The 14,176-nt window shown below is 42.4% G+C and overlaps 1 protein-coding gene across 1 annotated transcript in view; it reads left to right on the top strand.

Moving 5' to 3' along the window:
• The window catches only part of LOC120054878 (probable phospholipid-transporting ATPase IF), a 35,851-nt gene that overhangs the window by 18,577 nt on the left and 3,098 nt on the right, over positions 1 to 14,176 (top strand). The window contains exons 19-29 of the mRNA XM_039002581.1: positions 190 to 393; positions 1,117 to 1,270; positions 3,459 to 3,561; positions 5,176 to 5,321; positions 5,429 to 5,488; positions 5,836 to 5,963; positions 6,103 to 6,241; positions 7,870 to 7,935; positions 8,116 to 8,219; positions 8,512 to 8,677; positions 12,658 to 12,794. Coding sequence (XP_038858509.1) covers positions 190 to 393; positions 1,117 to 1,270; positions 3,459 to 3,561; positions 5,176 to 5,321; positions 5,429 to 5,488; positions 5,836 to 5,963; positions 6,103 to 6,241; positions 7,870 to 7,935; positions 8,116 to 8,219; positions 8,512 to 8,677; positions 12,658 to 12,794 — 1,407 coding nt within the window. The remainder of the gene's footprint in view (positions 1 to 189; positions 394 to 1,116; positions 1,271 to 3,458; positions 3,562 to 5,175; positions 5,322 to 5,428; positions 5,489 to 5,835; positions 5,964 to 6,102; positions 6,242 to 7,869; positions 7,936 to 8,115; positions 8,220 to 8,511; positions 8,678 to 12,657; positions 12,795 to 14,176) is intronic.

Below are 14,176 nucleotides of genomic sequence, written 5' to 3'. Positions count from 1 at the left end.
TTGAGGTAGAAAGAAAAAGAAAAACTCTGTTTCTTGTACTGCAATGAGTGCGCGTACACTCACAGAAACCCTCCCTACTGTTTAACGTAAATGAACCACCTCTGGTTCTACCTTTTTCGGTCTTTATATGGCAGAGAGGCTGACGTGCTGTGTAACGTGCTGTGACTGGTGTTATGTCTGTGTCCCCAGGCTGCAGGAGAAGGTCCAGGAGACCATTGAGGCGCTGCGTCTGGCCGGGATCAAGGTGTGGGTGCTGACCGGGGACAAGCACGAGACAGCGGTCAGTGTCAGCCTCTCCTGCGGCCACTTCCACCGCACCATGAACATCCTGGAGCTGGTGCAGCAGAAGTCTGACAACGAGTGTGCCGAGCAGCTCCGACAACTGGCAAGGAGGTAGGACACTTTTACTCACATCTACCACCATGTTTCCCCATGATCTTCATGTCACTCACTATGTCTGTGATCCATGTTGTGTCCTGGGTTGACTTGTCCACATGCCCTCATCAGCAGGTTGATGTATTCAGGGTAATCTACAAGTCTGGGTTCAATAAATAAGTATAGAAGTCAGAGATTAACGTCATATTTAGTGTTAAGGACAGTGCTCTAATGTTCACACTACACAGTGATTCTCTACATGTCAGAATGTTGTCAGAGCAGCTCTGGAACCTTCTGTTCTGTATCACCACTGATACAGTCCCTTTTTCAATGGTCCTTGGCTTATTAATGGTGAAGGTCCCCTGGGGGGAGATTATCATTAGGCACGATGTGCCGTGGGTGACTCAGTTTGGAAAGCAGAGAAGAGTTGCCATAGCACTCTAACTGGAAGATATACATTTTTTTGTAGAGGTAGTCACGACTCGAATCCTCCCACATACCACCCGTGCTGGGTGACAAATGATGGATATGGTTATGAGAAATCAAGACCATTAATGTTTTTATTAAATTCCATTTAAAATGGGTTGATTATGTTCGGAAATGATGCATAACCCTCCCAGTGATGGCCCATTTGTGAGATGCACTGTAGTGTGTGTGTGTGTGTACACATCCTGTGTCTTGAGGACCTCTATGCTAAGGCTGTATAGTTATTTATACCTGCTCTCCTCTCTGTGTGTGTAGGATCAAAGAGGACCATGTGATCCAACATGGCCTGGTGGTGGACGGGGCCAGCCTGTCTCTGGCACTGCGGGGGCACGAGAAGCTCTTCATGGAGGTGTGCAAGAACTGCTCTGCCGTGCTGTGCTGCCGGATGGCGCCCCTGCAGAAGGCCAAGGCAAGTTCCCTTACTGTCACTGCTTCACGTCACTACCAGCCTATTAGGGGTCTCCTTTATGAATGGAGCCAGAGAACAGCGCTATTTGGATTTTTCTCATGCTCTATCAAGAATTTAGAACAAATGTCTAAAGATGATTGTCTACTAACAGGCTACAACTTATATCCTAGTAGAATTAACATACTGTATGATTAAAACAGTGCACTCTTACAACTCACTCACAACCAGTGTTGGGGAACGTTACTTTTGAAAAGTAACTCGTTACTTTACAACGTCACGTTCGTTGTAGTGAGGAGACCAAAGCGCAGCGTGATGTGAATGCATATTTTAATACAAGACGACTGAACACAAAGAACACTAACAAACTATACAAAATAACAAAACGAACGTGAACGCTATAAACACGGAGTGCAGACATGCAACATCAACATAGACAATAACCCACCAACCAAACTGGAAAATGGTAACCTAAATAGGATCCCCAATCAGAGACAACAATAAACAGCTGCCTCTGATTGGGAACCAATCTAGGCCACCATAGACCTACATATGTCTAGACACACACACCTAGACATACAAAAAACCCTAGATAAGACAAAAACACACATACCACCCTTGTCACACCCTGACCTAACCAAAATAATAAAGAAAACAAAGAATACTAAGGTCAGGGCGTGACAGGCACACCCATTGAAAGTAACGTACACCGTTACTTACTATGGAAAGTAACTAATTAGTCGTTACATTCATTTTGCGTTAGCAAAAAGAAAACCCTCTTAAGACATGTTGATCATTCTTATGCCGAGTAGAGGTAGCGTTAGCACGCTACGTCTGTATCACTCTGTGCTATACCAACTCATGTAACAATGACAGACGCAATATCTCCTTTACAATACTTAAATACATATGTAAAAGGAGAGCTCAAATAGCTAACAAGGACAACTGGCTACCAATCTGTTGTACCTGATACGAACTGGGTTATATGTAAAACTAGGCCTATACGACTACATTGTGAACTTTTAGTGCCCTTTTAACGTCAACTAGCTAGCTACATCATATCAAGCCTGTTGTCTGGTTTGCTTTGTTATATAGTTAATAGCCAATGCCATGGCAAGGAAGGTAGGAATTAAGCTAGCCTGTTATGCTAGCGACGATGCTAACAGTTTAGCTATCTAGCTAACATTAGGAAGCTAAATACATGGATCGCAGTCTGGCTTGCCCTGGCAGGTGTGTAGGGTAACGTTAGTTACAGCATGGTGAATTATATTCAACATCTTGCTAGCTAGCAACATTAGCGAAGCTAGCTGCACAGTCACATATTGGCTACCTAGCAACGTGACATTTCTAATTTCTGGAGGAGGTGGAAACTCAATTCGAACTAGCCCACCAAGGCCAACCCGGATTCACTTCAAAGTGCCAATGGAAACAAGTCTTTAGTGCCCTTTCCTTTATGCTTATGGCGAAGACGGAGCTGGAGAAATGTAAATTCTTATTAACTGAGCTTAACTTGTTCACCTACATTGTTTGCTATTACCAGACAATAAACGGGCCACTCGCCTAAACCCAATGATCCGTGTGAGTCCTGCAAGTAGCGCCAGTCAAGATTCGAGAGGTAACATCTGGCCTTTTCTTCTACCAATTCAAAATAGTTCCACAATGTATTCTCCGGCATCTCGCTACCAGCCAGCTACCCAACACAACGTTCGTGCAGAAGCAGGAAGAGTGCGAACCGGCATAAACAGCCTAGGGAGAGGGATTTTCATTTTTTATTTGCACCAACAAAGAAAAAGCTAAATAATATTGTTAAAGTAACAACTTACTTATTAGAAGAAGTAACTGATTACTTAAATTGAAAAACTAACACTTGAGTTAGTCATTACCACAAAAAGTAATCTGAGTACTCTAACCCGTTACCTTGTAAAGCATTACCCCCAACACTGCTCACAACAGTGCGTGCTCTTGCATGATATGCACAAATTGTTTTAGCTATTAATCTTCAGGAAGTTATTTCAGCTTTATATTTTGGTTTCTCTGCTTTTTGTATTAGTGGTCAGTGCTGTGGAGGGTAGATTATCTGACCAGTGCTGTGATTTTTGTCTGCAGTGTTACATTAAAGGTTAATTGCTGTGGACTTGCCCCTGGTCTCATTTGGACTGCTTATTAATGAGTATTTTATGCTGCTTGGCAGGTGGTGAGATTGCTGAAAACATCTCCAGAGAAACCCATCACTTTAGCCATTGGGGATGGAGCCAATGATGTCAGCATGATTCAAGAAGCCCATGTTGGCATAGGTAAATTCACCATCCCATCAAATTACAATAGGGTCATTCCACCTCAAAAAGCACGAGAAAGAGGATTTCGATGCCCACCATCTCAGATTGTTCTAAAATCGTTTCTGTTAAGATTAGCATTCCCCCAACATTATTTTGTTGAAATATAATTTGGTCTCTGACAAATTAAGCTGCACCCAAATTGGCCATTTTAATTTATAGGATTCATATAATATTCAATAAATATAGTACCAAGCATCTGATTTGGACCAAACTTTATTCTAACAATGAATTAGACATGAGGAATCCAAAGAAATGGTCGAAAGCCATCCACAGACCTACCCACATCCCACGCCAAATATCACCCCAACAAAGAGTATATAGTATGTATCGGTTCTCTGTTTGACAAGTAGTATGGCGCTGCGGGTCAGAGCATTGTTTTTTCATATTATTATGTATTCAGTGATGGGGATTTTTTTCTGTTCATAGAAATTAGTCATTGTAGTTGTTGGGTTTATGTCCCATCCTACATCCTGATATTACCAGGTTCTGACCACTAGATGGTGCTGTTCCTGCTATTAGGTGATTATTATTATTATTTTTTTTTTTAAGAACCCCCCTGCCTTGTTAAAGGGATCGTTCACCCAAATTACTAAATTGCATTGTTGTTTTTTACCCTGTAAGCAGTCTATGGACCAGATATGACAGCAACTCATGCTTTGCCAGGTCAAGGTAAACAGTGCAAGTCAATGGTACCTATATTATCATTTGTGTGCTTTATGTCCAAATCATGTCCAAATTTAAAGTATCTAAAAATTGATTGTGCAACTCAATGATGTTACTTATAGATGATTTGGATATGAAGCGTGGAAATGCTAATATAGGTACCATTGACTTGCATTGTATTTGTGCTACAAATGCAAAACATTTAGTATTTGAAACAGTGGCCAGGTAAACAAAACCAAAGTGTGGGTTGCTCCCATACCTGGTCCATAGACTGCTTACAGGGTAAGAAAACCAATATGTAATTTGGATTAACTGTTCCTTTAACAATGGGGAGTTCTTTAAAAAAAAAAAAGCCTAATAGCAGGAACAGCACCATCTAGTGGTCAGAACCTGGAAATATCAGGATCTAGGATGGGACATAAACCTTCAATGACACATTTCTGTGAACAGGGAAAAACCAAATTCACTGAGAATACATTACATAGGATGAAGAAACAATACTCCGAGCCGCAGCTCCATACCACTTGTTAAACATTGAGAACTAATGGCTTTTGACCACTTCTTTGGATTCCTCATGTCTTACTTATTAATAGAAAAACGTTTGGTCCAAATTGGATGTTAGATACTATAATGACTGAATATTATCTGAATCCTATAAATTAAAATGGACAATTTGGTTGCAATCAATTAGCTTAATTTCTCAGAGATCTAATTTTATTTCAACAAAATGTTTCCTGAATGCTTAGTTTCTGTAGTTAGAAACATAAGATATTTCAGAACAATCTGATATGGTGGGTCATGGCTTTCTGAAATGACATGGAACGTCCCAATAACCAATTACTCAATATTGTATTTTGTTTGTAGTTTCAGTACAAGGTGGCTAATAACAGACTTTTTCATTTTTCTCAGGAATCATGGGCAAGGAGGGAAGACAAGCAGTACAAAACAGTGACTATGCAATAGCGAGGTTTAAATTCCTTTCCAAATTGCTGCTTGTCCATGGCCACTTCTACTACATTAGAATAGCAACCCTTGTACAGTACTTTTTTTACAAGGTGAGTTCGATGTTTAAGGATGCTTTGCAGTGTCCTATACAATGAAAACCAATACAGGAGCTAGATGTTATTGTCTCAGGTCTAAATCCCTTTTTGTCTTCTTTTAGAATGTGTGCTTTATTACGCCCCAGTTTTTATACCAGTTCTTCTGTCTGTTTTCACAACAAGTAAGTGTCTTTCAATGTCTCATTAGTTCTATTTGTTCATTTTTTGTGGTCCCTTATTACTGTTGCTTTTTAAGTGTTGTGTCAGTGTAGTGTGTTCTGTGTGATAAACATCCCTGTTGTTCTGAAGGTACCACGTGTAGCTTTATCTCCACTGAGGGATCAACAACTCAAACTGTCCAGCTTTGGATCATCAACATACAGTATAAATTAGCCAAATGTCGTCCCTAGTTGATGCTGGATAAAGAACGGAAGTGATTTTTTTGGCAGGTGTATGTGCTGTGCTGTACATGGCCCGGGGTTATGTGGCAACCTTGTCCTAACTCGTTTTTGTGTCCCTGTTTCCCCAGACTCTGTATGACAGTGTCTACCTGACACTCTACAACATCTGTTTCACCTCCCTGCCCATACTGGTGTACAGCCTGTTTGAGCAACTGGTCCATCCTCATGTGCTGCAGAGCAAGCCAGTGCTCTACAGGTAGGACATGGTGTTCTATTTGACATATTTTTTTCCATACAGAATGAGGCTGTACCTCCATTAGATGGATTTACCTGAAAACACAACAAGCATTTGATAACGGACAGTACTATCCCTTTTTGTTCCTCCACACCAACAGAGACATCAGCAAGAACTCCCTCCTTTCCTTCAAGACCTTTTTGTACTGGACACTGCTGGGCTTCTGCCACGCATTTGCCTTCTTCTTTGGTTCCTACATACTGATGGGGGAGGACACGTCTCTCATGGGGAATGGACAGGTGAGGGTGGCTGTACTGTACCATCTGCTCTACCTCTGGTAGTGGTCCGCTTTGGGGAGGGAGGGCCAGAGATCAACCTGGCCTGGCCTGACAGCGAACCTGATTGTGAATGTTCTGTGCAGATCTCTGGGAATATTGATTGGGTGTTTTACCAAGACAGTAATATGAAATCTTGATATTTCAGTTTGTTAGGCAGTGTGATGGCAGTAAGTTCTAGACGGTTCCAGGAGGCTGCCTGTGTTGTGGTTGTTCTATTCATGCTACAGCCATTTTTCTCTCTCCATTCTGTCTCTATTTTGTCTCTTCTGTTTGTCTGTGGCAGTCTTTCTACTAGAGCAGGGGTGGGAACGGACTCAATTTACTTTAAAATGACTAAAACCAAATTGAAACGGTGAAGAAATGATAAAGGACCTACATTCATACAGTTTCTTGTCCAGCTCACTAATAATCACCAAAAATGAAAGCTAGACAGTCGGGGAGCATCAACAATTCCCAAAATAATGTATAGAGGACAATTTTTTTGCCAATCTTGACGGCGAGGAAATACATAAAATTTTCAGTGCGGCCCTCCGGACCTCGTTGAAGACCTACTGCAGCCCCTGGGGCAAAACGAGTTTGACACACCTGTTGCTCTTTTTTGCTTTTTGTTTTCTTTATTTTTCCTCTTTTCTTCTCCCTCTTTTCATGCTCTGCATGTCATCAGATTTTGAGAGCTAACAGACAACTGGTAAGAGTTGACTGAATTACCGTGGATGCATGCCCGTCATAGTTACTACGCTAACATCTGTTGCTATCATTGGTCCATTCTATATCAGCATCCTGCTTGGTTATGCTTTTGATGATGTGCCATGTTTCTCAGTGTGAGTGGTGATGGCTAGTTGGAGACGCTCACTTCAATAGCTTTCGGAGAGTCAGTAACTTTGTCTCCACAAGTTTGTCATCAATTTAGCTTACAACGCTTAGGCCTAGTCTTCTGGAAAGCTGTCTAATAACACATGACTCGATTTACATTGAGTGAATAAAACATTAAGAACACCTGCTATTTCCATGACATAGACTGACCAGGTGAATCCAGGTGAAAACTATGATCCGTTATTGATGTCACTTGTTAAATCCACATCAATCAGTGTATATGAAGGGGAAAAGACAGGTAAAATAATTATTTTTAAGCCTTAAGACAATTAAGACATGGATTGTGTGTGCCATTCAGAGTTTGATTATAAGTGCCTTTGAATGGGTATGGTAGTAGGTGCCAGGCGCACCGGTTTGTGTCAAGAACTGCAACGCTGCAGTTTTTTTTCACGCTCAACAGTTTCCCGTGTGTATCAAGAATGGTCCACTACTCTTCGGACATCCAGCCAACTTGACACAACTGTGGAAAGCATTGGCGTCAACATGGGCCAGCATCCCTGTGAAATGCTTTTGACACCTTGTAGAGTCAATTCCCAGATGATTTGAGGCTGTTCTGAGGGCAAAAGGGGGGGGGGGCAACTGAATATTAGGAAGGTGCTCCTAGTGTTAGGTATACTCAGTGTACATCCCTATTAAAGCATTATTGCTATGATAGATGTTATGCCATTGTATTTTCTATTTTCTATTCTAAATGTTTTATTTTTTTTGTCTTGTAGATGTTTGGAAACTGGACATTTGGCACTTTGGTATTCACAGTAATGGTCATCACTGTTACACTGAAGGTAAATCATGTTATTTGAGTTTTTGCAATTGTTTGATTCATAAATCTGAAAGCAATCCCACATGAAATCTATCTATGTTTGATATTGTTGTCACTGGCACCTCACTCCTCTCTGCTCTCCTATGGCGTTTCACATGCTGTTCTGACCAAACTACATGTTGTTTCTCCTCTCTGTCAACAGCTGGCCTTGGAGACTCACTTCTGGACGTGGATGAATCACTTTGTTACCTGGGGCTCCATCGCTTTCTACTTCATCTTCTCCCTTTTTTATGGGGGAATCATCTGGTGAGCTGAGCTGCCATCTCTTTCCCACACAACCTGTGTTTGTCTAGTACACATGGCACTCCAGTATATAGTATGTGATAAGACCAACAAGTGTAATTGAACTGCATGTGGCATACAGTCTACTCAGATTTTCACCTGTTTTACAGTGGCTAGCATCACTATCTCCATTGTCATCTCAGACAGTCAAAAAGCTTCAAGTTCCATTCCAGGCTCTACTCACAGGGTTAGTTGAGCCTTAACAAATGTTGGCTGGCTAACAGTGTGATTCTCTGTGACCTTTGCCCCCCTCAAGGCCTTTCCTCCACACCCAGGACATGTACTTTGTCTTCGTCCAGTTGCTGTCCAGCGGCTCTGCCTGGTTCGCAATCATCATCATCATCATCACCTGCCTTTTCCCTGACATCATCAAGAAGGTGTTCTACAGGCACCTCCAGCCCACCAGCACCCAGAAGTCTCAGGTAGGACAGAGGAGAGGAGAGGGGGAAGGGGTGGGCGGCTTGTTGCTAACCCACAGGACACCCTCACAGCAACGTTGTGGTAACAGACTATACACTGACAGGAAACGCATGACACTCGCACCACAGCATGGCTTCTCACCTCACAGACAACACAAGAACAACAATTCATTGTGCAACTGACAAAGGCATGCTCAAAACGGCGGGATCTCTGTTCCAGCTCTAAACCTACTGTAGCGTGTCTGTGTGTCTGCTAGGTGGGAGAGCTAGACGGTAGTAGCATGTTACTCAACATGAACACAGTTTTATTTTTATTTTTAAACAGCCTCCTCGAACAGACTTTTCAACTGTTCTGTTTTTGTGGTCACAATTTCCTCTTTGCTTAAAAGGTTGACATTGATATGCCCTGTTTTTTTGTTTGTTTATTAGTATTGACCTTTTTTTGCATCAAATAGTTGTTCAGTCAGAAATTCTAGCATCTCCACTCTCTAAAGTGCTGCTCGGCGGTTCTTAGAAGATAAAAGCTCTTTCTTTCTCAGGCTTGAGTCTCATGTCCTGTCTCTGTGATAAAGGCACATTTCTGCCTTTCTCTGGCTGTCGTGTGTGTGCGTGCACATGTGTATGTTTGAGTGTGTTACAATCAGCCTCTGTTTGTCTTACTACTGTGTCTACCATGTATGTCTTCTTCCCTCCTAACTGACCGTCTGTGTGTTCCACCCTTCCCTCTGCTCTGTAGATGTACTCCAACCGAGTCGCTATAAGTGACGACTTCATCGCTCTGCAACCTCTCTCCAGAGCCAAGAATCAGATGGGCAAAATTAGGTAGAGTAGGAGGGCCGTGCTGCCTAATAAGTCTTGTCTGCATGCAGAGGACAAACTAACTAACCAGCATTCTAGGGAAAAGGGAGAGGAAAGGATAAGTCTAAGGCACTTTGTTATGCACCCCTGCATGTTGGCCCTAGGAAAGCCTCTATCAAGTGCGCACCACTTCAGGTTAGCACAGAAGGACCAGTGCTCTCTGCATTGGGCAGAGCAGCACCTCACTGCAGCATGGTGCAGCAGCCCTAATATAAAGCTCCAGCCATAACGGCATGTGGAGCACAGCTCGAGTCTGTTTGTGTGCTGCTGCTAATACAGTAACTCTGAGGCACAAAATTATAGTTAGCAAGAACTTCAAAGCTGCTAGCTGGTGAATGCTATTTCCATAGGAGTTTATTCACTGTATCTCAAGATCATATTCTGGACAGCATGCTCTTAAACAGTAGCATTCGTTTCTTAAGATATGCACAATGAGCAGAGAAAATGACGACCACTCCATCCAAAAGCAAGTGATCAATTTCCTAATTGGATTGACTTGTTTACGGAATAATTGATCATCTAAATTCTATATTAATTCCTCAGTCATCCAGATAGTTGATCAATTTACATAATTGAAAGTACACTGAAATTAATAAACTGGCTCATTGGTTCTTTGGAACATCTTTGTGCCCAGTCTCCTAATTAAAAGATTTGTGTACACATTGTTTTGGACACACATTGATCAGTAACTGCTATGTGGCTAGCTTCTTACCTCCTATGGATGTGGGAGTAGTTTTTGTGCTCATTCATCTTGTTCTCTCCTGTTTCCGTCTGTCCGGGAGACTTAATGGGTTGTTTTGTGCTTCCAGATGGGAGAGGATAGGAGTTCAGTCAGCTCAGAATATGACTCTGCTGAAAGCTGGAGCTGAGGGGAGGACAATTGGCAACTGCTAGCTGCTTCTCCTCCCCCCGCCCAAGGCCCAGCCCTATGCTCCCCTAGGTAGTAGTCCTACTCCTACTCCATCTGTGTGTGTGGGTCCTCCCCTGAACTGCCATCGTCCACCCATCCCCATATAGCCCCCCCCACCACCACATTGACCAGAGCCATCCCTCCTAGAGACTTTAGCTGGGATCCTATCAGGGTATGATCACCCTGGGTGGTGGGAGAATGCTGGCACGTTTGTTTAACTGTCCTCTCGATGTCGTCCCCGTTCGTTCTCCTGTCTGTCTGGATACTACAGCATTCTGCCCTGTGTGATAACAAAACCCAACCTCACTTAATCATGATTTGTGTCATTGTTCACCTTTCTGTCTGTATGTAAGCAATAATGTTTATGCATGTTTTATTTGCCTAAATGCCTTTAAACCAGCAAAAGACTGAAGCTCATCGTTTCAAACAAACCATATTTTTCATTTCAATATATAATAATCCTACCAGCATATGGCAAAATGATTGTTCTGTTTTTTTTGGTGTCCCCTGTCATTTAACTTCATATACCTCATTCCTGACTTCATTTAATCAAATCAATGGCAAGGTTACTATTTCACCTCATTAATAACAAAGATTATGATTGTCAATAGATCAAATGTATCTCATTGTATTTCACATGTTACCAATATCACCTTAGTCGAACTCCTATGTATTCCTGATTTTGTATTTTTGGTGGGTTCTACATGTTATTCATGGCTTCTATGTTGTTGATGGGTCTAGCTAGCTAACAATTGTGTAGTTCTGTATGATTTTTCTGTTTGTGCTAACACAAGGTGTTAATTTACAGGGGCGGTAAATCATGTAGGAAATGATCGGGGGGGCGGCTGATTTTAAAGTAACTGTCCAGTGAAAATTTTACTTTTAAAAGCTCATCTGTTAACTCATACCCAAATAATGTTGTTGACTCGTCCTGTTCTCTTATTTGTGGCCAAAGCATGCATTTCAGAGAAAAAACACTCTACTTGTATCTCAAACAGACTGTTCAAAAAATTATTGCTATTTCCTCATAGAGGATGATGTCATGTTTTTGGCCAATCAGCGGTTTACTTGTCATGAGTATTTGTATTGACCCGTATACGCCCACACCATTCTGTTGTTGGTTACACCCACAACATTCAAACATAGAAAAGCAGCTTTTTTAACACGCTTTATTCCCATTTTTGTAAGGGAAATTATTTAATTAATATTGTAATTTAATTATAGGTCATATTTCATAGAAATGTGGAATCACTGGACAGCTACTTTAACAGTCAATCATCACCACCTCCAACCATGTTAGAGGGATTCCCTAGCGACAGGTCAAGGTGGAAACATGAAGGGTTTTTGTGTAATCGGCCTTGTACAGTGTTGATAAGAATATCACCTGAACTTGCTTGCCAGTTTTTCATACAGTTATGATTCGGAGGACAGTGCGTAATGTAAGATACAGTAAGTAGAATGATACATTCATGACAGTGTAGCCTAATACCTATTTGGTTCAGTCTTCTTACCACTGTTTCTGCTGTTGTTGCAAATATGCAGTAGTTTCTGAGTGGTGGGGAGAGGGGGAAATTGAGCGTTGTAACCCCAAACCAGTGTCGATAGTCTTGGGATGTGTTCAGGTCTGCCTCTGCAGCAGTGCTCTGCACAATGAGTGCTTACTCAGGAAAATGAAGAGTTTGCTGTAAGAGATCAGAGCAGTCTATGAATCGAGGAATCGACTTTCCTACACTTAAGGCTATGCATTTTAAATTCGCAAAATTCTCTGCCTTCGCCATTCATTTGCATCCGTAGATTGTCTTTTGTTTGCGAGTGAATTGCCATTATATATCATTGTTATGTGGAACTGGGCCGACGGATTTTTAAGCACACGTTACACTGACATAACAACTCTAACTACTGTGTGATTTGATTACATTGACAGGCTTGCCTTGGCAAATACTGCATCGTTTATCACTTTTAAATGTATTGATTCGAGTCTTTATTTGATTGATTTTCACCTCCCCAGCTTTACTGTGTAAATTTGTGTCTGACACCTTGTACATCACCCACCCCTTATTGTTGTGAAAAGCTCAGAATCCCCAACACCCCCTCCTTGCTCTCTCGACAGTCACTCGACTGTTTCCTTCTGGATAGTGGTGTGACCTTTTTATGTGCTGATTGTAATATTCTCTTGTGCTCTGCCACCCGTCATCTCCCCTCCCTCTCTCTGCAGCTTATTGAGGCCAACTACCAGGGCATCGGCTGCGTGGACTCCATGTGCTGCTACTCGGAGGGGGAGAACGGGTGCACCCGGCTGGGCCGGATGGTGGAGCAAGTAATGGGCCGCTGCGACCCTGCCTGCGCTAACAGGTGTGACCCCCTGCTCTGTAGCCTCTACTGCTGCAGGCGCATCTCCTACAAGCTGGAGCAGGACGAGCCCACTGCTCCCCAGGAGTAGCCGAATAGAGAGAGGTCCTAGCCTAGTAGAGCGAGAGCTAGACTAGACTACGGTCTTACTGGTAGGACAGGCACCCCAGTGACAGCCAAAGGTTTTGTAGGGAGGGAGACTAGTATCAGGATCCTGGATCTTAAATGGCCTTTAATGGAGACTTGTTTATCTTGTATGCTATGATCAGCTTCAGCTTCCTTATAGTCTATTCTTCTTCCATATTCAGTGGGACAACGTGCTCACCAATGTGTCTATGTAATCTGATCTGTCCTTCCAAGTCTGTACTCTTATGGATTTCTTTTTAAATCTTCTTTCACTCGTGGGCTTTTTGTAACCTATCTTTGTGGCTGATCGACCTTGTCGTCTTCTGAAGTTTTGTGCTTCTTTTAACTTTTCCAAAGCCTGCCGAGTCAGTGTGTTGCACAGTGTAGGCTAAGCCCAGGTTCAGAGTCCAAGTCGCTATTGATCTACAACAATGTATGTATGCTGAACGATCTTTACAAGAGAATGCTACCCGAGGTTTATTTTTTGGATCATTATTAAAGCATTCTCGTTCTGCATTTTACCTGTACTCCTGGTCTTGGACTTGCCAAAGTCTGTTTATACTGTATGTGTTTTATCTATGGAGAATGACCGCATGATGCCAGTGTGATGCTTTCTCAGCCCCTCCCTTGTCTGCCCACACATGCACTCTACACCCTCACTGTCCCAACACTGAGGTGAGGCGAGCACTGGGAAAGAAAAGGATCTAAGTTAGACTGAGACTTGTTCCGGCCTTAATGCTAAGATACTGCCACTGCAAAGGGGCAGAAAGAGACCCTACCATGGGCCATGGGAGGTATATATCAGCCCTACTTTACCGTACCCTGTACTGTTACTGAGTGATGATGCTTGTGTTTTGACATGCTGCAGTGTTTGGTGTCTGTGTGCCACAGCTGAAACACTGGGACCACACTCCCTGACATAAAGATACTGGAAAACTGTAGTCTCAAAAGGAGAATAGGAGAGTGTTGTTGCTATGTATTTTATACAGTTAAGTACTTGAAGCCTTATAAGTGCTTTTGAGAGGAAGAGAACTCTTGTTGCATGGGGCTGCCTTTGGTATTTTGTATGCTGAGTAACCAGACGTTGTTGTGTGTCTTAACATGTGTCCCATGATCTTTTCTATAATGTTACTCCTCCTCTTGCTTTGCTGCACTTTGTCTGAACCTCTTGTCGTTGCCACTGTGTCTAAAATCTAGATAATATTCAACTTCCCCCATCGAAGTTATTCATATGCTGCTGTTATATCACCTTGACGTCA

The sequence above is a fragment of the Salvelinus namaycush genome, chromosome 10 (assembly GCF_016432855.1).
Source record: "Salvelinus namaycush isolate Seneca chromosome 10, SaNama_1.0, whole genome shotgun sequence".
Classification (NCBI taxonomy): domain Eukaryota; kingdom Metazoa; phylum Chordata; class Actinopteri; order Salmoniformes; family Salmonidae; genus Salvelinus; species Salvelinus namaycush.
Note: the sequence above shows the minus strand (reverse complement) of the source record. Positions and strands in the feature narration are given on the sequence as shown.